The sequence below is a fragment of the Phyllostomus discolor genome, chromosome 3 (assembly GCF_004126475.2).
Source record: "Phyllostomus discolor isolate MPI-MPIP mPhyDis1 chromosome 3, mPhyDis1.pri.v3, whole genome shotgun sequence".
Lineage (NCBI taxonomy): Eukaryota > Metazoa > Chordata > Mammalia > Chiroptera > Phyllostomidae > Phyllostomus > Phyllostomus discolor.
The window spans coordinates 147,702,949-147,727,870 of NC_040905.2; the positions used below are offsets into that span (position 1 = coordinate 147,702,949).

General features: G+C 35.8%; 1 protein-coding gene across 2 annotated transcripts in view; it reads right to left on the bottom strand.

Annotated features, from left to right (window-relative positions):
- Positions 1–24,922, bottom strand: part of FOCAD (focadhesin) — a 321,941-nt gene that overhangs the window by 79,888 nt on the left and 217,131 nt on the right. For both annotated transcript variants that reach the window (XM_028508513.2, XM_036021544.1), the window contains exons 21-22: positions 19,495–19,616; positions 2,466–2,558 (exon numbers count right to left, since the gene is read on the bottom strand). In XM_028508513.2, coding sequence (XP_028364314.1) covers positions 2,466–2,558; positions 19,495–19,616 — 215 coding nt within the window. The remainder of the gene's footprint in view (positions 1–2,465; positions 2,559–19,494; positions 19,617–24,922) is intronic.

Sequence of the window (24,922 nt, forward strand, 5' to 3'; positions counted from 1 at the left end):
TTCTAAGATCCCACAGATCCTATTTAAGTGTGGAGTCATCCACAAAACGTGTTGAACAGTTAAAATGCATCAGTGTACCATTAAGCCATAGTGACAGCCCAGAAAGCAATGTTGTATTTTCAAATAACACTGAAAATTTTATTACAGTCGACATTTTTCACTTTTATCACCATTTTTCAATGGAACTGGATTTATTAAAAATTCGAAGTAAAGACATTTTAAATGATAAATAAAAAAAGATGTACACTATCACAACAGAAGAAAAGTAGAACAATTGACCTGCATAACTAAAAATACTCAGCTGGCTTTTAAAAAATAGATCTGTCCTTTAAAATATTAAAGCAATGTACTACTAATGTGTGACATTATGTGTTAGGGAAAATGCAATACAGTAGGAAAGGGTGAATTTCTGGAGTCCAAAAAGATTCCAGTTAATTTCCAGTTCTTTCATTTACTGACTGTTGGGTTTTGTACCATTTGCTTTGTTTTCCTAGCTAACCCTGTTTCCCCATTTCTAATCCCATTATATGTGGGGGTTTATAACACCCACTTCAAAGGGTCTCTGTAATTGAAATTATTGAAATTATATATGGTAGTATTGGACACACACTAGTTATTCAAAAAATGGTAGCTCTAACTATAAAGACAACTATGTAAGATTTTTTTTTAAATCAATTGCAAGTCATCTGCATGAGTTACACCATAATCCTGTTCAATTTAGTCTTCCTCATGCTGAGAGCTAAATACAATTCTCAGGGGTTGTTGCTGGAATTGCTAGTGGACATGCTAGGTCCTGCATGGGACTGGGAGCTCACTGAGAAGAAGTGCTTTACACCCCTTTGGATCCCCCACACCCCGCACAGGACCTGGCCAGTAAAAAGCACTCCATTGATGTCTGGGGAAGGAAAACACTGAAAAATTACAAAGAGAAAAATAAATGTGAGGAAAAGTGCAGAGTCCAACTTATAATTTCACTCACCTTGAATAAAAACTATAATTAGTCAAGAGTATATATGAGTAATGCACTCATTCACTCATGCATCTACTTAAAACTGAGTGCCAAGATGCAGCTGAGGATAAAAAAGTGGGTAAGCTAAGAAAAAGGAAACCATTGTTCCAAGAGAACATCTTTAAAATGCAGACTCCAGTGTGGTTTGGGGAACCATCTAAAACCCGGTGCTCGGAGTGTGGTTGACAGACTGAGTTAAAATTAACAGGCAGTTAGGTAAGCACAGAGATTCCTGGTCCACCTCTGCAGTTCTAATGATAGGAATCTCTGAAGATGCATCAGTACTTCATGAAATCTAGACTCAATAAAATATGTTGCAATAAGGTTTTAATATAATATGAGAACCCTGAAGCTCAGATGCTTAGTCATTTCCTTCATCCCTCTACCCCCAACCATCTTTTAGTACAGCTGAGACTCCATGAAAATATGATTCTGGGCCATAAATTACTCAATACCTTCAAATTTTGTTCTATCATCCTTAAAAAGGAATTTTAACACAGGAAAAATAATTGTTGTTTTCTTACATTGTTAACTGTTCATATAGTCTCAAACTGATTAAGAATTATTTCTATTTTTAAAATTTACAAACTAATTTATAATACTGGATTAAATGAAGTCAAATTGAGTGTAATTCCTTTATTTAGTGAGCACCTATTGTGTTTTAGACACCATGTCAAGTTCTAGAGACGACAAAGCTCCAATTCTAAGGAGCAGAGACACCAGGATGGAGGCCCCTAACAAATAACCATGGTGATAAAGCCTTCAAAGAGAGAAGTGCATATTCTAAGGAAGCACACGAGAGCAGCATACAGTCCAGTGGGGTGGGGGAGCGGGACACACACTGGTGCCTTCTCAGATAAAATGATCTAAAGAACATGTAGAAATTAGGTGGGCAAAGAGGGAATGGCAATACCTGTACCAGAAGAAACCATGTGTCAATGTCAGGAGATTAGGAGAGACTTGCTGAGTTTGGAAAACAAAGAAATTTAGCAAGGCTGAGACACAACATCTAGAGGAAGGATAATAAGATAAGGCTGGAGATGTAAGCAAGCCCACCTTGAGGAGGTTAGGGCAGACAATGAGCTCGGTTTGGGAACCACTCAAGGTGAGGTGCCATGGGACAGCCAAGGGGGACATTTGGGACATCGGGGAGATGTTCAAAAAGCAGCATGATGTAGGACAGTAGCACTCATGAGGGAGTTCTAGACGGGACACATATTGGGAAGAAATCAACATTTAAAATTTAAATTAAAAACAATGCAGTAATTATTGTAGGCAAAAAAAATTTTAAGTGCATTATATACATTTATGCCGTACATTCTTTATCAGCAATTATAACCACTGCATTTTGGATAGTGTTATTTTCCTAAGTGATTTTCTATTAAATACATATATGCAGTAAAATTTGAGAGAAGGAGACACTCCCCTGAAACAAACCATCTTACAGTTTCATTACCTGTAAAATGGCATGGTAAGCTCGAGTCATATATGCTAGCCACGCCTGTGGGAGGAAAATGGCCCGGTGCCACTCAGAAAGCTGGATGTGAACCTGTGGGAAAGATGCACCGCACCATGAGTCAGACTACACAGTATCACACTGTAAAATTAAACCTTAGCATCAATTCTTTCTTTCCCCTTATTTAAATGGTTATGTTCTAAAACAAACCAAATCAGTCTGGGATCAGAACCACAAATAAGGTCTTTGAATATTTTCAAAGGAGTGGAGCTTAGAGTCCTGTAAAGACAAAATAAAATAAGCCTGAAATTTTCTAAATTAAAGCAAATAGAGTCTTGCAATAATAACAAGTTGAAATGTATATATAATACAAATGTGTCCCTGAAAATTAGGGAGAAACTCTGTAAAGCCTCTTGCCAATGTCAGAAAATGAGGTATTGTCTAACAAATCTCCCTAGTAATTTTAAATAAAAATAAATATTGCTCACATCCTGGATTTTCATTCTGACAATTTCTGAAGTAATAAACCTAAATTGCCAACAGAAATATCATGTTGTGTAGAAACCATGATGGTAAGAGCATGCAAATGAACACTGCACTCAGCAATTGTGCACACCACCATATAAATGCCCTTTAATCAGTGTGGGTAAACAAGCGAAAAATGAAATAGGCCAGCACGGAAACCTTGTTTCTGAAGCGAGGCCCAGATACAACATCTGGTTTTCATAGTCATTTCTGTTTCTACCTATTAGTATACAGCTATCTTGAAACAAATCTTCCCAAGGGCTGCTTCTGTTAAAGAAAGATCACTCCAAACAGACAGTCACAGTACATCACATTTCGTGTTTCCTGTAACTCATCTCATCAGACTGACACAACAAAAACTTCAGTCTGTGTCCTACAGACAAAAAAACAAGAACCAAACAAAAATCCCCCCAAATTTCTACATAATTACCCCAGAATCAGGAAAACCAGATTGCTTAAGAGATTTTATTGTATTATAAGGTTCAATTGCTTTGTGACCGGGAAGAGAATAGCCTTTCTGAATAGAGTTGGGTCTCATGGCCTCTGGTGTTTAATTCTAGTCTTAGTGTGGGTCCACTATACACAAACGTTTTATGAGAAAATATAAAGAATATCGGCGAATCTGTGTCCTCACACAGCTTTCTAGTGTGAGAATCAGAAACAGGCACAAATAGATTACAAGGCAAAATTATGAAGACTCTATGGAGAATGAAGAGATTAATTCTGCTTGCTACCTATCACCTCTCAATCCACTGCTGTGTTTTAAAGAATTAGATACTCAAACAGTATGAAAAAGGTATTGGGACCATGAAATGAACTTTAAAAAATGATAAAGACAGGTTTCTCCCTTTTCTGATGAAGTATTCTCTCTGTAGAAGAAAGCAGGGGGAGGCTTGTCAACATGGTACTAGACATACTTGAAGGAACAGGCCACCCAAGGCCACATTTCAAGCTGGGAGGCATTAATCAGTCTTTGGTTTTTGCCCTTTGTTTCCAAAATGGAAGGAATTTTCTTAATTTTTTCCTATCAATTCTGTTCCCTTTTCATCAACTATATTAACTATCTCTATATTGTATTTTGAGTTCTGGATTTACCAGAAAGAACACTCAAACACCACAATAGACACTTTTATCTCTGTCAGAACCTCAAAATATTAAAAATTTCCCTGCCAAGTATTACAATTCATGGACATCATTACCACTGAGTGACTGAGGTGATCCACAGCCTCAGCAAACTGGCAATAAGAGCACTGAATGTTTTTGGAAAGACAATGATCTCAATTGGTTTTTAAACCAGAGTTAAAACAAAAAGAAAGCGTTATGGAAAAAATGTAAAGGAAAATGAGCAAATCAAATGTTGAGCTTCTAAGAACAAAGACATTCATGCCAGGAAACCTATTTAAAAGGAAGTTATAAAGTGAAGGTTAAAACTAATCTTCCTGCTACTGCTCCAACCACATCTGAAGGCGGTGCAGGGACGCAATGGAACACTTGGGCCTAGACATCAGCCAGCACTCCTTATGTTTTATGAGATTATACCTAGTCTTAGTGTTCCATGGAGTTAGCTGTGAACAAATCTCCTTAAAGATGCATTTTCTTGCTCTTTCTCTTATTGAAGAGACTTAGGGAAACAGCTTAAAAACAGTCAACACCCACATTCCAGTTATGTTACAAGCAAAAGAGGAAGCTATTCCAATTCAATATATAGTTATCCATAAAGGTTAATGTTGCTAGGCTGGAAAATACAATTCACACTTTTTAAGTATGAAAGTTATATATAATTTGCATTACTTGTGAGAAGCCCTTGAAGTAAACCTAATCAACAAAATAATTTCAGCCATGACTGGTGTGGTTCAGTGGATTGGATGGCATCCTGTAACTGAGAGGTTGTGGGTTCCATTTGTAGTCAGGGCACATACTTCTGTTGCTAGCCAGGTCCGTGGTTGGGGGTATACAAGAGGCCACCGACTGATGTTTCTCTCACACATCAATGTTTCCCACCCTCTCTTTCTCTCTGCCTTCTCCTCTTTCTAAAAATAAATAAATAAAATCTTAAAAATTTCATTTTGATGAGACCCCCATTTGTTTATTCTTTCCTTTATGTCCCTTGCTCTAGGGGACATCTCAGTGAAAATATTGCTGTGTGGAATATCTGAGATTTCCCAGCCTATGTTTTCCTGTAGGACTTTTATGATATTACAACTTATGAGGGCCCAGAGACATATGAAAATAAACTCAGCATCACTAGCCATCAGAGAGATGCAAATTAAAACCACAATGAGATACCACTTTACACCAGTCAGAATGGCCATCATAAACAAATCAACAAACAACAAGTGTTGGAGAGGTTGTAGAGAAAAGGGAACCCTAATGCATTGTTGGTAGGAATGCAGACTGGTGCAACCACTATGGAAAACAGTATGGAATTTCCTCAGAAAACTAAAAATAGAACTGCCTTTTGACCTGGGTGGGATTATATTCTAAGAACCCTGAAACACCAATCCATAAGAACCTATGTACCCCAATGTTCATAGCAGCACAATTTACAATAGTCAAGTTCTGGAAGCAACCTAAGTGCCTATCAGTAAATGAGTGGATCAGAAGATGATGGTACATTTACACGATGGAATACTACGCAGCAGAAAGAAAGAAGGAGCTCCTACCCTTTGCAGCAACATGGATGGAACTGGAAAGTATTATGGTGAGTGAAATAAGCCAGGTGGTGAAAAAGAAATACCATATGATCTCACCTATAAGTAGAATCTAATCAACAAAACAAACAAGCAAGCAAAATATAACCAAAGACATTGAAATTAAGAACAATTTCATAGCCGCATTTTCGAAATAGCCAAAAGGTGAAAATAACCTGAAGGTTCATGAATGAATGAATGGATAAATAAAATACGGTATATCCACAATATAATATTGTTCCAGAGGGGAGGTGGTAGAGGATAATGCTGGGGCAGGGGGAAAGTGTTTTCAGGGACAACTGTAAAGGACACGTGAACAAAACCTAATAGGGGTGGAATGGGGGAGGGAGGTGGGGATGACTGGGGTGAAGGGGTGAGTGGTGGAGGAAAAATGCAGACAACTGTACTTGAACAACAATAAAATTAAAAAAAATAAATAAAGGACTAAATGATGGTCTTCGGGAGAAAAATATTCAAATAATGAAGTTGCAACTTTGTTATTCAGCAGATGATAAAGGAGAGTTTTCAACCACTGTACATCAAGTTTCAAGGACTATGTGAAGTTTACTCTTTCTATAACTAACTACACATACCCTTACAATGACAGGCATCTGGTGAACTGTTGAGATGGGTGAGTCCTATGATTTAGAGAAGAATAAGAGTTTCTATGTGTAAGAGGTAGTAAGTATAATGAAATGTTATGCATATGCCTCAAAAAGAGACCACATTAGGGGAACATGCAAATAATATAAGAAGGAGAAGAATGCTAATGAGGAAAGGGTGGAGATGGAGGCAGGTGACAGAGTTAAACAGGGTAGTCAGAATAGGTCTCTTTGAGGAGGTGAAGTCTGAGTAAAAACTGGAAAGAGATGAAGGTGTGTACTAGTGGGAATGTATAATTATTCAGCTGCTATGGAAAACAGTTTAGTGGTTCCTCAAAAAGTTAAAGACAGAATTACCATATAACATACCAATTCCACTACTAGATATATACCCAAGTGAAATGAAAACATGTATTCAAACAAATACTTGTACATGAACATTCATAGCAGCATTTTCAAAATAGCCAAAAGGTGAAAATAACCTAAAGGTTCATGAATGCATGAAAGGATAAATAAAATATGGTATATCCACAATATAATACTGTTGTGCCACAAAAAGGAATGAGGTATCGGCACATGCTACAGTGTAGATGAACCTGGAAAACATTATGCTAAGTGAAAGAAGCCAGACACAAAAGGTCATATATTATGTGATCCCATTTATATGAAATATCCACAATAGGTAAGTACATAGGGACAGAAGCAAAAGAGTAGTTTCCAGTATGGGGATGAAGAAGGGAAGAGACTAGAACAAGAAGGCAGGGGAAATGGGGAGTTTCTCCTCCCCACTGCTTAAGGGATACATGTCTCACGTGAGGGGGATAAAGATGTTTTGGAACTAGGTAGACATAGTCGTGTATATTGTGAATGTACTAAATGCTATGAGTTGCAAACTTTAATGTGGTTAGGTTTATGTTATGTGAATTATAGTGCAATTAAAATTTAAAAAAAGATAAGGCAAAGTCCTAAAATGAGCACAGCACATAGCTGATCTGTTAGAGGACAGAAAGAAGGCTGGTATCAACTGCACAGGGGGGAGTAGAAAGAGAATAGGCTGGTGAATGAGCAAGGGGCCAGAGAATTGAGGGTCTTCTAGGTCATTTTTCAGGACCTGCTTTTATTCTTACTAATGATGAGCTATTATAAATTTTTTAGAAGAAGCAGGATATCATCTGATCTACTATAAAGGAATCATGCTGACCACTATAATAATTGTAGAGGACAAGGGTCAACATGAGGAAGCCTACTCAGCTGCTACTGCATGCAACTCACCAGGTAAGGGATAACGGTGGCTCACACAGTCATATCAGTAAGACTACAGAATAATAGTTTTCAAGTATTTAGCTATGTAAATATTTCCACCCCACCCAAATTGTTAAGGAAAATGCCAACATATAAAACAGAAAACAGAGAATTCAGTCTTGTCCAGATGAAGTCAGGGCAAAGGCTGGAGACTTGACACTCAGCCCTCTTGATCATCACACCCCAGTTTGTGGTGGCTCCTAGGACTCTTTAAGCATTTTAACTAGAGGGACATGAAAGAGATCAGAGGTTATAAGTAGACAGGGGAGGGGAAAGGGGTTGATTATAAAGGAGCACAGGGAATTTTTAGGGTGATAAAACTGTTCTTATCTTGACTGTGGTACTGGTTACACGAATAGGTGTACTGTTAAAATTCATAGAACTATATACTGAATGGTGTAAAACCCACTGTATGTGTATTATACCTCAACAAAAATAAAATAAAAAATACAGTTTCTCTTTATTAAAAAGAAATAGGAATCACTGTTTTTAGAACATGTACTTCTCACCCACACACCTTCTACCACCTATTACACACTGTACATTTCTTTGTCATCATCATTTAAGTCCCACTCTTGCACCCATCGTTCCTTTTTCTACCAATATTCCCCATCAATTTCCAAGTCACACAAGTTTAAAACTTCTGGTTTCTTTGGGACTTCTTTACTTCCCCTGACTCAATACCAACCCTACCTCTGAAATGTTTATTATATTTGTTCCTACTTTCTTCCTCATTGGTTTAGTCCTAATTCCTGCCTAGATTACTGAGGTCACCTAAGTAATCCCCTAAAACTAAAATCTTTCCTCCTTCTTCTCTCTTTTTTAATCTTCACTGAGGGGAATGTTTATTGATTTGAGAAAGAGAGAGCAAGTGAGCAATAAACATTCATCTGTTGCCTCCCATAAGTGCCCCAGCCAGGGATCAAACCCACAACATTTTGGTGCATGGAACAAGGCTCCAACCAACTAGGCCACTCAGTCAGGGCCTTTCCTCCTCCCAGTACACCCTAAATGGCACAGCTACTATCACATTAACTCAGAACTTCTTTTCAGAAACCCTTGATGGTTCATTAAAGAATAAAGTTCAGACTCTTTTGTACTTTACTGGCCAAGATCCTCAACCCACCTCCCCACTTGATCTTCTGCTCTTCTCTTCCACTTAACCTGTATTCTTGATGAACTGGATTATAAACCAACTCCCAAGCCTACCCTTTATTCAACAGGACCTTTGCACTCACTGCTTCCTCTTTGTTTAATGCCGTTTTCCTCTCGTCAGTACTTACTGAAATAATTTCCACTACATTATCAGCCTCTCCTCTAAAAGTCAATAAATTCAATCTTAGATTATTTGTGTAAGGACATTAATCTCATAGAATCCTACAGGCAAAGATCATGTCCTATTTATCACAGAATCTCTCCCTTGGCACCCATAACAATGTCTTGCACATAAGCGTTCAATTAAGTACCTGGTGACTTTAACCAAACTAAATGTATTTGCTTTAAGCAAAGTTTTGTCATGTGAAAAACATACTACCATAAACAAGTGATCACAAAAGATTATGTACAACTTTCAATCATGCTAGAAGCACAATTTTAGAAAACTTTTTTAGTAGGAACAGCAAAACTCAAGCACAGGTTGTTGAGGATGCAATTATTTGAAATTTTATAAAAGCTTGTTCAAAATGTTCTGGCCAGGAAATGCTTAACTCCAGATAAGAACATAGTGCATGACAAGGCAAAATTTTAAAGCTGGTATGATAAAACTTATATTTTGAAATTTCCTAACCAAACCTACAGCCTCTAATTAAGTATATTCGAAATACTAGCTCAACAGAAAATACTCTGCTCAGGCACACAGTTCACAATGTAGAGCAATGTTAACAAGCAGAATGAAAAGTAGATCTTGTTTCCTCACTGATGTGTGTCTTACTAGAAGGACTACATGGTCCTCTAATTAGTTAATTTACTGTTCAGAATACATTGCCTAGAAATTTGGTATTATTTTCTTCCTCTGGTTGATGATAACAAATAAGATTATTTGTTCGTAAGAAAATACCCTTTTAACAACCCCTCATTAAATACTACAAATCAATAAGGCAAGCTTTAATTGTCAAACTAGAATGAAATAAAGTAGGACAGCATGTAAAAATGACAAGTAAACTGTTTATTATTGACTTAAAACCCCAGTTTCACAAAGGCATTTTTTCATGCTCCCTAGATGTATGTATTATCAAAATAATAAAAGTATTTAACTTCAGTTGCTACAGACATATGAAGCGCAAGCCACCACATTTGGTCTGTGACAAACACATACAGTCCTCCCACATTCCCAGGAGAAAAATCATTTGTACTTCGTGTTAGAGACCCCCCAAAGCCATTCAATATCCCATTGTTTATATATAGGACATAACAGGCTTCAATTTTCTGTCAGTACTAATCTTGTTTGCCCAAAATAGTGTTTTGTGTTTTTTTTTTTTAATTCCTATCCTATGACAAATAGTGACTGGAAGATAAGAAGGGAGGACTTATGGACACATTTTTAAAATGACACCCATTCTTTGAAGGTGCTTTCTGGACATTTAAAACTCTCTCTCCCCGCTTCACTCCTTCTTCCCTCATTCATTCTCTCTCTCTGTTCAGTTTATCTTTCTCCCCTCACCCCTAACCCCCTTCCCCATCAGGGTAACATCAGCTTGAAAGCTGACAATTCAATCACATCTCAAGCAACCATTTACTGTTATTTAATAGAAGGGGGAAAAGCCAGTTACCATAACAACTCACATCACATAGTAATTATGGGGTCTCTAAAATATAGCAAACCATACTTTTCACAGTGTTTTCTAAGGGGAATGTATACTAAGCACAGATACTACTTCTCCCAATTATTGTTCAGAATTTTCATCTAATGGTTTCATATTGCATGAATGGCTGTACTACTACACGTTCTTCATTACAGACATAAGGGTTTTTAAATAAATAAGAAATTGAAAGAAAAAGGAAAATACACTCCTTGTATTTCAAATAATGAGTTATATATCACATGTGCTTTTGGGAATCTAGGTAGAAAATTTAAAGGAGACAGAAGGAAAACCAACTAATTTATAAGGTAAAAATAATCAAATGATGATCAATAAGAAAAATTTAGAAGCAAAGATTTCATTCAGAGCAGTGCCACCAATAAATCCAGATAAAGTTATGCTGAAATAAAAATGAGAAAAGAATTCACTGCCTAATGTGGAGGTAGAAATATGATTGGGAGCAGCAGTAGGATCAGGAAAATTTGCATGTGCCCAAAGATGGAGGAAATGATGAAGCAAGACTGACATTCACATCCAGGGACAAACCAGTATCATTCAATGCAGATGAGAGTGTGATGTCAGAATTAGAAATGCCATGGATGACAAGACAGGGAAGGAAAATGTTATTCACCTTCAACTTCCTCATTAACAGGTGCCAAGTTAGTTTCAGGATGAGATATAGTAGTTAGGAATCAGAGCAGAAGAGGACAGTCCCTTGAACTTAGACAAGCCCTAGTAGATCTGAAATGACCCCTGGTTGTGCCCTGTTCAAATGAGCAAAGAGAGAGAGGACACTTCAGTTTTAAAGAAATCTCAACAGGAGAGTGATCACAGTAGTCCCTCCAGTGGTCCCCCCTTATCTGCTCTTTCACTTTTTGTGGTTTTAGTTACCATAATCAACTGCAATATGAAATTATTGAAAGGAAAATTCTAGAAATGATTCATAAGTTTTAAACCTAGCACCATTCCAAGCACTGTCATGAAATCTTAGGCTTCTTCCTCTACCCTACCCATGATATAAATCATCCTTTGTCCTGTGTCTCCATGATGTATATACTACCTCCCAGTTAGTCACTTCGTAGCTGTCTCGGTTATCAGCTGGGCTGTTGCCATATCACGGTGCTTGTGTTCAAGTATCCCTTTTAGTAGCCTAATGCTGTCACAATGTTTATATCATTTACCTCACTTCATTATGTAAAAAAACTGATCAATGCACATCACTGCAGGGAGAAGAGGGGTGAATATAGTCCAGTAAAATATTTTGAGAGAGAGACCACATTCACATAACTTTAATTAGAGTATATTGTTACAATAGTTCTATTTTATTATTGATGTTGTTCCTAGTTTATAAATTAAGATTTATCATAGGTATGTACAGGAAAAAATATAGTGTACATATAGGGTGTAGTACTATCTGGGTCTTCAGGAATTTCCTTAGAAGTCTTGGGATGTAAGGCCCATTGGAAAAGGATAGAATACTATACGTAGAATGGCTCCTGGTATGTCAGATCAAACCCAAATCAGTTTAGATCTGTGTCTTCAAAAAGTAATATGAGGGAGTTTCACTTAAAAAAAAGTCAATGACAGTTCCAAACAGATTGACCAGGGCCAGTCACAAGCAGTGTCTGACAAAGGTCTACACCAGAGTCTTTGCAGATCTACCTAATACACAGAAACAAATACAAAGAAACGTCAAAATGGGAAGACAAGGAAATACACCCCAAATGAAAAACAATAGAATTATCCAGAAGAACTAGATGAAATGGAGGTAAGCAATTTATCAGATACAGAGCTTAGAGTAATGATTATAAGGACACACAACAGCATGAAAAAAAATACAGAAACCATAAAAAAGGACCAGTCAAAAATAAAGAATGCAGTATCTGAAATAAATAATACACTAGAAGGAATAAACAGGTTAGATGAAGCAGAGGATCGAATCAGTGATTTGGAAGACAAGGTAAAAAAGAACACCCAGCCAGAGCAGCAAAAAGAAAAAGAGAATTTGAATGAGGAGACACTAAGAAACATTTTAGACAACATGAAGCATAATAACATTTGCATCATGAGACTACCAGAAGGAAAAGAGAGGTAGCAAGGGACTGAGAACCTATTTGAAGAAATAACAACTGAGAAATTTCCTAATCTGGTGAAGGAAAAAGACACACAAGTCCAGTAAGCTTAGAGAATACCAAACAAGTTGGACACAAAGGCTAACACCAAGGCACATCATAATTAAATTGACAAGGCTTAAAGACAAGGAGAGAATCCTAAAAGCTGTAAGAGAAAAGTAGGTAGTTACCTATAAGGGAGCACCAATTAGACTGGCATCAGATTACTAAACAGAAACATTTCAGGGCAGAAGGGAATGATGTGAAATATTCAAAATGATGAAAAGCAAGGACCTACAACCAAGGCTACTTTACCAGGCAAGGCTATCATTTAAAACTGAAGGAGAAATAAGTAGCTTCCCAGACAAGAAAAAGCTAAAGGAGTTTGTTAACACCAAACCAGTACTGCAACAAATGTTAAAAGGCTTGCTTTAAGAAGAAGAAAAAGAAAAGTGGGGAAAAACCCCAGGAAAGTATCTATCAGTAATCACCTTATAAGTAAATGGCTTAAATGTTTCAACCAAGACACAGGGTAGCTGAATGGATAAGAAAATTAAGACCTATATATATGCTGCCTCCAAGACACCCACCTCAGATCAAAAGATACTCACACAGAAAAAAAAAAAAAAGATACCCACACAGAAAAAAAAAGATACCCACACAGAAAGATATTTCATGCAAATGGAAAGGAAAAAAAGCTGGGATAGAAGTACTTATATCCGACAAAATAGACTTTAAAACCAAGGTTATAGTAAGAGACAAAGATGGACACTACATAATGGTAAAGGGAATGATCCAACAAGAGGATATAACCTTAGTAAACATTCTCTCACCTAACATAGAAGCACCTAAATATATGAAGCAAATCTTGATGGACATATAGGGAGAGATCGACAGAAATATAGTCATAGTGGGGGGTTTTAACACCCCATTGACTTTGATGGACAGATCTTCCAGGTAGAAAATCAACAAGGGGACAATGGACTTAAACACACACTAGATCAAATGGATTTAATTGATAACTTCAGAGCATTTCACCCCAAAGCAGCAGAATATACATACATTTCAAGTGCACATGGAATGTTTTCTAGGACAGACCACATGTTAGGACAAAAAAAACAATTCTCAATAAATTTAAGACGACTAAAATCCTATCAAGCATCTTCTCTGACCACAATGTTATGGAACTAGAAATCAATCATAAGTACACTGAAAAACATGCAAAGACATGGAAGCTAAATACTAAGTTATTAAACAATGAATGGGTCAACATGAGATCAAGGAAGAAATCAAAAGATACCTAGAAACAAATGAAAATGAGGACACACAATCCAAAATCTGTGGGACACAGGGAAAGCAACTCTTAGAGGGAAATTCATTGCATCACAGGCCTATCTCAAAAAAAAAAAAAGAAAAATTTCAAATAAATAATCTAACTTTATACTTAAAGGAACTAGTAAAAGAATAATAAGCAAAGCCCAGAAGTGAGTAGAAAGATCAGAGCAGGAATAAATGGAATAGAGTCTAAAAAAAAACAAAAAACAAAACCAAACAAAACCCAAAAGATCAATGCATCTAAGAGCTGGTTCTTTGAAAAGATAAACAAGTTTGACAAAACTTTCATCAGAAAAAGAGAAAGAATCCAAGTAAATAAATTCAGAAATGAAAGAGGAGAAATAACAACTGACACCAAAGAAATACAAGGGATTATATGAAAATATTCTGAGCAACCATATGCCAACAAACTAAACAACCTGGATGAAATGGATAAATTCCTAGAAACATACAATCTTGTAAAACTAAATCAGGAAGAATACGAGATTATGAATAGACAAATTATCCTTAGTGAAACTGAAGTAATAATAAAAAAACTCCCAACAAACAAAAGCCCTAGACTGGATGTCTTCACAGGTGAATTTTACCAAACATTCTGAGAAGGATTAGTACCTCTCTTTCTCCAACTATTTCATAAAATTCAAAAGGAGAGAAGACTCCCATCTCATTTTCTAGCTCAGCATTATAATAATCACAAAACCAGATAAAGATATTAAAAAGAAAAGATAGTTTATTCTATAAACTATGTATGGTAGATAGTTTATTCTACCATACGAATCGTAGAAGAAAATATAAGCAGCAAAATCTAGGACATTGCTTATAGCAATATTTTATCAGATATATCTCCCCAGGTAACGGAAACAAAAGAAAAAATAAATAGATGGGACTATACCAAACTAAAAAGCTTTTTCACAGCAATGGAAATCATCAACAAAAAGACAACCCACAGAATGGGTTGTATTGACTGATACATCTGATAAGGGGTTAATAACCAAGTTTAAAGAACTTATAAAACTCAACACCAAAAAAACAAACAACCCAATTAAGAAATGGGCAAAGGACCAGAATAGACACTTATCTAAAGAGGACATACAGATGGCCAATGGACGTATGAAAAGATGTTCAACATCACAGATCCTCAGACAAATGTAAATTAATACCACAATAAGATATCATCTCATACCTATCAGAATTATCATCATCAATAAATCAACAAACAACAAGTACTGGTGAAGATGTGGAGAAAGGGGAAACCTTTTTCACTGATGGTGGGAATGCAGACTGGAACAACCACTGTGGAAGGCAGTATGGAGATACCTCAAGAAGTTAACAATGCATGTGCTTTTTGACTCAGTGATCCTACTTCTGAGCATGTATCTGAAAGAACCAAAAACTCTAATTCCAAAAAACATAAGCATCCCTATGTTCATTGCAACATTATTTACAGTCACCAAGATATGGAAGCAGCTCAAGTGTCCATCAGTAGACGAGTGGATAAAACAACTATGGGACATTTACAAAATGGAACTCTACTTGGCCATAAAAAAGAAGATAATTTTACCCTTTGAGACAGTATGGATGGACCTGGAGAACATTATGCTAAGTGAAATAAGCCAGTCAGAGCAAGAAAAATATTATCTGATATCACTCATATGTGGAATCTAGTGATCAAACTGAACTAACAAAGAAAATGGGGACAGACTCAGATGGAGAGCAGGATGACAGCTGGGGTGGGGGAGGTGACAAGCAGAAGAATTGAGAAAAAAAGGAGAAAGAACTCCTGGACATGGGCAGCAGTATGGTGATTGCTGCAAGCACAGGGGTATGGGGGGATAAATGGTAATGAGACAAAAATACAATAAAGATTAAATTTAAAAAGAAGTTTATGAAAAAAAATTTTCCTCAAAAGAACAGGATATAACATTTTCCAAAATGATTCATCACTACTTCTAGAAATAACTAGTTTCCCATGATTTGGAAATTACTTGAGTTAACTAACATAGTTATTGAGAAATATTGGCAATTAAATAAAGCAAAATATACTTCAAAATATGAAGAGCATAGCTCTTGAACATTCATATCAAAATTATTTTACCCATTTATTCACTCATTCACCCACTTCTAGCTGTGAGCATTAAGAGGGCCACAGAATATCCTATAGGGGTATGTAATCCTTGGCAGGGAGGAGGGGCTAAACCATGTAAATGAATAACAATACAAAACAGTACCTAAGAGCTTGTTCAGATGACAATAACATAGCTTCTTAGTAAGACTTCAACAATTGTAACATTCACCACCAACTTAATAACAACATTTTGGGGAAAAGGAAATATCCCACTACATGTACATATGAAAGATAAGACACATCCAAGTATTAAGGGATTATAATCATTAACTTAACAAACATTTATGAAGTGTCTACTACATACCAGCAATACCAGGTACTGGAGCTAAACATTACAAAAAAAACAAAAAACCAAAACCTCCTCAACCTTACACTTTCAAAAGGCAGAAAGATACTAATTGTGTATGCCATGCCTCCCAAATCCATTCTTCAGGTTTAATAGGGATAGATGGACAGATGGATGGAAGAATAAATGAATGTACAGACAAACTGACAGACAGGTATGTAGACAGAATAGATAGACAGATATGAATGGACAGATGAATAGACAGATAGGTATGGATGGAGAGACAGATAGATAAAATGAATTCATAGTTACAAACATTCCTAAAGAAACCTCCAAGCCTGGAATATTCTACTGTACCAAAAATTTAAGGAAATATTATTTATTATGATAGCATTGCCCTGACAACACACCATACAAAAATATTAGAAGGAAACTACATAACAATATCCCTCATAAGTATAGATTAAAACATTCTTACTTAAATATTATTAGCAAATCAAATTCAGCAATGTATAAATAGGATAATACATTATGATCAAGTGGAGTTTATCACAGCAATGTGGGTTTGGTTCACAATAGATCTATCAAAATAATTCCTCATATTAACACACTAAAAAAGTATAGAATCATCTCAAAAGATGTGGGAAAAAAACATTTGACAAGACTCAACATCTATTTGTAAAAAACAAAAAATCTCAGCAGTTTAGGAATAAAAGGAAACTTTGTCAACCCAATGAAGGATATCTACAAAAACTCCATACTAACATCACATTTAATGTTATTAAGCTGAATGCTTTCCCCAAGACTGTGCACGAGAACATCCACTCTCAGCACTCCTGGTCAGCACTGCACTGGAGAGCCCTACACAGAGCAGTTAGGCAAATATACATAGAGAGGTGGTGACAGCAGACATTCTGTATATATAATATACATACACAGATCAGAAATTCAATTAGATGTTTTTGCTTTCATTTCCAACTATTCACTACTAGTATACAAACACATAATCAATACTTTTCTATGACCTTAATAAACCCACTTACATAGTCTTGTACTTTTTTTGCAGATTCTTTTTGTTTTCATTACAATGTCTATAAATAGAGATGGTGGGAATTCAAAATGAGACTGTCAGCTATGAAAACATTTTGGAAGTACCTTATTAATATTTTCACTTACGATACAAACTAACAGACCCACTCCTAGGTATTTATTTACTCAAAAGAAATTAAAACAAATGCCCACACATATACCTGTATGAGAATGTTTATAGCAGCTTTAGTCATAATTGCCAAAAACTGGCAACAACCCAAAGACCCATAAATGGGTGAACTTGAAACATTCATGACAGCTTTTTTTTAAATAAAATAACTCAGAATAATGTAGAGATAGGAAGCAAAACAGAGTTTTAAGAAACTTCAGCTAGAAAAATATCAAATGGACTACAACAATAAAACAACTAGAAGCAAGAAGAAGAGCTAAGAAATACTACAGTCATCTTGGAAAGATCCAAAGGTATTTTTAAAATGTTTTAAAATGTGCTCTGCTTAACCTGGGAGGGTGTAAGGTAGTTCAAGAACTGTGGATTGACACTGCACGGGTTCAACCTCCAGCACATTAACAGTACCAACCTCACAGTGTTAATGTAAAGATGAAATGAATTAACATATGTGTAGCAATTTTTCAAGTACCTGAGCTGGTTATTAGCTATTATTATTGCAAGTGTTATTCTTGTTAAGCAGCTCTTAAAACTGTTATTAATCCTACCATAGCTTTGGCAGAATCCTGTCCAATATATCTTCTGATTGACTCCTAAAATAATGATCTTAGTTTTCTCATCTCTTTGAAATTTTCTAGACATTCTGTAACAGTAGTATTATCTTAACCCAAATATTTTCATCTGTTCATATCTAAAGCATACCTTGTAAGTTCTGATACCATTTGCTGAATTTATTAGATACCTTCTGCTATCCCCCACATTCACACTTTTTCTCGTTTCTGTTCTGATTGTGAATATAAAGTCAGCTTTCTAGTAATATTTAACACTTTGATTATCCTTCAAATACCTAAGTGCACAGCTTAAAAACACAAAAAGGTAACAAATTTCTCCCATCTCTACACCAACTAATAAGATGCTAGGGAAAACATATCTAGAAATCACCTATGGTTTTCCTTCTTTTATAAAAGTAAACCTCTCTACTTTGTAGAGAATCAGTGGTCTTCCCAAATCTTTCTTCCCTCCTTAGTTAAATGAAGATACTGTATTAGACAAAAAATGGTTCTGAATCAAATGTTTATATAATTTGAACTCCAACTAAATATATTAAAGGAGTACAGGTGGCATAGGATAAAGATGCTTCCTTAAAAATCAGTTTTGCTAATTGGTGGTAATTGGCATATGGAATATAACCAAACCAAATTAATATAGCCAAGATTTATAAATTGTGCATCAATGTAAGATTTAGTATATAGCATAGAAGCCCTATTTTTACATCATCTCCATTAATTTTTATAGTATAATTTATATTTTTCTATTTATAGCTGCTATATGTTACATATATTATATAAAACAAATATCTTTGCTGCAATATTTTGCTTTCATTTGTACATTTTAATTCATATACACTGGAATGAGCAACTGCCATAAAAAGTTTAAAAAAGAACAACAAAAACACACATTTCCCAAGTAATTTCCATCTTCCCACATCCTTCAGATATTGCTATATTTGCAATGATCAGATTTCATACAAATCTTGTAATGGTATCATATATAACACAAAGCTTTATTTTAAAAGGGTAGTTGAAAAGTAAAATAAACACTAAAACCAAAGGTTTTTTTTAACCTAAACATTTTTATTTACTATTAATTTTCTACATTCACAAAATATAAACACTGGTGCCCTACATACTTGCAAAGGATTAGAATTAAGAAATAGGCAAGATAATATCTTTAAATAACAAATTGGTATTTATTCTTTACAATGGAAGTTAAAAGTTGATGAAATAAACCAATAAAGACTACTCCCAAATATTAGGCTGGGCATTAGGGGAGGCAGGCCAGTTTCTCCCAGAAGTTATCAAAATATTTTAGTATTCAGTTGGGTCAGCTATTTTGGTTGCCTTTTAAAGGAACTTAAATTAATTATGATAAAGAGAAAAAATATTTCCAAATATACACTAAATTTCATGAGCATAAAGTAAGGTGAAAAACCTCAAAACAAGGAAGAAGAACCTGTTAGGGTTTTGGAAGGCACCTACCTCATGCACTAGAGCAAGTGAGGTCTGCTTGAAACTGCGCCCTCTATTGGCCATCAGTCGATTCAAAGGTTTACCATCTTTACTCTGATACATTGAAACATCATAACAAAATAACATACCACCTTAAAAAAAACAGAAAAACATTTCTTATGAAAATAACTTCATTGATTAGATTCCCAGTAATCAATATTCCATCAATATGTATAGCGATATTTACAAATTAAAAGAATTTGCCAAGCAGATTATATTTGGCTATAGGTGTCCAAGGAAAGAAAAAGTAGAAGAAATTTGTAACTTATATTTAAACTATCACTTATTTCAAAGCTTTATTCACTTTTATTTTATGTATTTGTACATAAATGTTATTTTCTTAACATTTTTTGTTGTTCCACTACAGTTTTCTGCCTTTCCCCCTCACCCCAGCCCAACACCCCAGCCCTCCCCACCTCCCTCCTGTTTCCATCTCCCCTTGTTATTGTCCATGTGTCCTTTATAATTGTTCCTGCAAACCCTTCACCCTTTTCCTCTATAATACCCTCCCCTCTGGTCACTGTCAGCCTGTTCCAAATTTCAGTGTCTTTGGTTATATTTTGTTGGCTTGTTTGTCAAAGCTTTATTCACTTTTAAAGAAATGAATAAATTTACAAGTCATGAGTTACTTTAAATTTTATGAACTGTTGCTTTGGATATTTTATTAAGCTTTTTAAAAAAATTACAATTAGCCCTGGCTGGTGTAGCTCAGTGGATTGAGCGCAGGCTGTGAACCAAAGTGTCGCAGGTTCGATTCCCAGTCAGGGTACATGCGTGGGTTGCAGGCCGTGACCCCCAGCAACTGCACATTGATGTTTCTCTCTCTCTCTTTCTCTTTCTCCCTCCCTTCCCCCTCTGGGAATAAATAAGTAAAATCTTTAAAAAAAAATTACAATTAAAGAGAAATGCTTGCACATATCAATTTTCTGATACCATGGGGTCCTTCAGTTAATACCTACAAGTGGACAAGATTTTCCTCATACCAGCACTTAGGTACATTCATTCTCCCTTTTTCCCTCTCGCTCCTCTAATCCTTCTCTTCCCAGTCCTTCCCACCCTGGTCTAAGTTCTAAAATTGAACTTCTAGATCCAGCTGGCCACCAGTAGCAGTGAAAAGGCAAGGGCAGGCAGGCAAGTGCTAGAGTGAGTTGGGGTAGTCTTAGAAACTGCCTGGGTAATTTTGAGCTGATGAAAGACACACTGAAGGACTAAGATAATTTAAAACCGAGATCGTTACATTTTTAAACATCTCATTTTGAAGAATGGTATACATAGACAAAGGTATACACATCATAAGCATACAGAGCTATGCAACCCTGCTGCAAAGGTAGCAACCTTCTAGTAACCATTTTGCCTACTTTCATACTTCATATAAAATAGACTGTAAAATGGCTTTTTAAAAATCTGACTTCAGTCAGCCTAATCACTGCAAGAATCATTCATATTGTTATTGGCAGTTGTAGTACATTCATTCTTGTTGCTGAATAATATTCCATCATGGGAACAAACCACAATTTATTTATCCATTTTACTGTCTATAGGCATTTAGATAGCCTCCAAGTATAGGACAACTCAAATAATGCTGCTATGAGCACTATTACATGTACATGTCATCTAGTGACTTCATTTGGGTTTTTCCCTAGGAATGACATACCTGGGTAAGAGTATACATTTATTCAGTACCAGTTTTCCAAAGTGGTTGTACTAACATGCATTCCAGCAGCAGTTCTGGTTGCTTCACATATTTATCAACACTTTGTATTTTCCATCTTTTTTCTTTTTCTTTTTAAAGTATATTTTATTGATTATGCTATTACAGTTTCCCATTTTTTTCCCCTTTATCCCCTCTCCACTCTGCCCTCCCAACCCTCCAGCAATGCCTCTCACCTTAGTTCATGTCCATGGGTTGTACATATAAGTTCTTTGAGTCCTGTTTCCTATACCATTTTTTATCTTTCCCCGTCTATTTTATGCCTACCAATTATGTTTCTTCTTCCTTGTACCTTCCCCCTATTCCTCCCTTCCCCCTCCCCACTGAACTCTCTCTGTGTGATCTCCATTTCTCTGATTCTGTTCCTGTTCTGGCTGTTTTAGTTTTTCTTTTCTTTTAGGTTCATTTGTTGATAGCTGTGTGTTGTCATTTTACTGTTCATATTTTTTATTTCCTTTTTCTTAGATAAGTCCCTTTAACATTTCATATAATAAGGGCTTGGTGATGGTGAACTCTTTTAACTTGACCTTATTTGGAAAGGACTTTATCTGCCCTTTAATTCTAAATGATAGCTTTGCTGGATAGAGCAATCTTGGATGTAGGTCCTTGCCTTTCATGACTTGGAAGAATACTACTTTCCAGCCCCTTCTTGCCTGTAAGATTTCCTTTGAGAAATCAGCTGATGGCTTTATGGGAACTCCTTTGTAGATAACTGTCTCCTTTTCTCTTGCTGCTCTTAGGATTTTCTCTTTGTCTTTCATCTTGGGTAAGTAAATGATGATGTGCCTTGGGTGTGTTCCTCCTTGGGTCCAACTTCTTTGGGACTCTCTGGGCTTCCTGGACTTCCTGGAAGTCTATTTCCTTCACCAGATTGGGGAAGTTTTCCTTCATTATTTGTTCAAATAAGTTTTCAATTTCTTGCTGTTGTTCTTCTCCTTCTGGCACCCCTATAATTCGAATATTGGAACATTTCAGGTTGTCCCAGAGAGTCCTCAGCCTCTCATTTTTTGGATTCTTGTTTCTCAGTTCTGAACCAGTTGGATGTTTATTTCTTCCTTTTGTTCCAAAATCATTGAATTGAATCCTGGTTTCCTTCTTGTCACTATTGGTTCCCTGAATTATTTTGCTTTATTTCATTTTGGGTATCTTTCATTTGTTCTTTCATTTTTCAACTAAGCTTAATCAATTCTGTGAGCATTTTGATTACCAGGGCTTTAAGTTCTCCATCAGTTAGGTTGGCAGTGTCCTCATTGCTTAGTTGAGGTTTTGCTGTGTTCTTTCATTTGAGCCATATTTCTTTGTCTTGGCACAGCTGATAGGTTGTAAGGGGCAGGGCCCTAGGTGTTCACCCAGGCAGGACAATCCTCTTTGCTGTGCTGCCTCCTGTGGGGCAGGGGCCAGAGAGGGAGCAATGCAGCTCACCTGCTGGTCTCCAGAGCACTTTCCAACAGACTCTTGAGTCAGAGTGGAAGTATCTCCCACCGTGGCAACTCCAGCTGTAGCCCACAGTCAGCTCTGAGTCTCAGTTTCCCCCTTAAGTCAACCCTGCCCCTCAGCCACCTAGCCGTGGTTTTTCTGGGTAGCTTGCCCCGCGGGGCCCACCTTACTGGTCTGGTTGTTTCGGTTGATTTTTTCTTTAATTCCTTAGTTGTTGGAGTTTCATGCAGTTTGATTTTCTGGTACTTCTGGTTGCTTATTGATTTTAGATTGGTTGTTATCCTCCTTTTGGTTGTGAGAGGAAGTGAAGGGTTTCTACCTATGCCTCCATCTTGGTCAGAACCCCCATCTTTTTCCCATTTTAGCCAATCTGTTCAATATGTGGTAGTATGTTATGGGGGTTTTAATTTGTATCAAGTTGACTAAGTTGATCATCTACTCATATGTTCATTGGACATTTGAGTACTCTCATTTTGAAGGGTGTTTAATTCTATTTTCTGTTTTCTGATTGTCTTTTCTTATCGATTTGTAAAAATATGTTATATATTCAAGATGAGTTTTTATCAGATATATGTATTATTCTTTCTTGCATTCTGTGACTTGCCTTATTACTGTCTTCAAGGTACATTCTGATTAACACATGTTCTTGATTTTAATATAATTTGTCATTATTTTTGTAACTGGAGCATTTAATTATAGAATCATTTATTGTAAAGATCATCCCGTTTCTTCACAGCACTGCAGTGCCAGCTCTGTAATAAATCTGGTGACCTTGCTCATGTGTGTCTGCTTCTCAACATTCTATATTCTCCCATTGGTTGGTTTGTCTAACCTTGCCCCAAGACCACATGGTCAATCAGTGCAGTTTTATAGTAGGCTGTGATATCTGGTAATGTATATCCTCCTACTTTCTTTTTATTCTTCAAGATTTCATTGGCTATTCATGCACATTTTAAAATCAGCTTGCCAATTTCCAAAACAAAAACACAAACCCACTGGGATATTAATTTGGATTGGGTTGAATCTAAATATCAATTTGAAGAGAATTAACATTTTTACAACATAGTTTTCTAGTCCATATGCATTGTATATCATTCCATTTGTTAGAATCTGTTTACTTTTTCTCTGTAATGTTCTGTATCTTCCAGCATAAGGGTTTTGCATGCTTTTGATAAATTTACTCTGGGTACTTGGTAGTTTCGATACTATTGTAAATGGTATAGATTTTAAATCATATTTTTATTTGTATGGTATAAAAAAATCTCACTGATTTTTTTGGCAATTTCTTAGTGACTATTTAATTTTTAATTTTTAAACATCTTTTAAATTGTCACTGATTTTTATATGGTGACTTTTGTATGCATGCAGTAATCTTGCCAAATTCATTTATTAACCCAATTAGTCTGTACATAATTTTCAATTTTCTGCGTACACAATCATGTCATCTGCAAATAATGACTATTTTATTTCTTCCTTTCTAATCCTTATGACTTTTTTTTTTTGGCTTATTACACTAGCTATGTCCTCCATTATAATACTGAACAACAGTGGTGATAACAGGCATGCATATACCTACATTTCTGTATTTTACTATCCAAACTTATATTAGTTTACCATTTTGTTAAACTTTTCAAAGAATCAACTTTTGGCTATGCTGATTTTATGTTTTCTACTACACTAAATTTTATTCTTATATTTATTATTCCTTCCTTTTTCCTTTCTTTAAATTTAATTTGCTGTTCTTTTCCAAGCTTCTTGAGATAGAAGCTTAAATCATGATTGTTTTCCCTTTCTCTTTTTTAATATATTCTCTGAAGTTATAAGTTTCCCTCTAATACTGTTTTAGCAGTTGTGATTGGCTTGTTTTCATTATCATTCAGTTCAAAATATTTTTTGATTTCCATGTTGATTTTTAGTTTAATCCTTGGATTATTTATAAATGTAATGTTCCATTTCCAGGCTACTGGAGACATTCTAGTTATCTTTTGGGTATTTACTTTTCATTCCATGTTCATCAGGGGACAGGCTCTAAATGACTTCAGTATTTTGAGATGTGTTGAAATTTATGGTTTGCCATATGGTCATTTTGGCAAGTTCACCTATGTACCATTAAAAAGTATAGGAATTCTATCACTGTTCTACATGCCAACTAAGTTTGTTCACAGCATTGTTCAGATATCCTGCAAACTTACTGATTTTATTTGCTTATTCATCAAGCTATTGAGAAAGACATTTTAATGTTTAGCACTT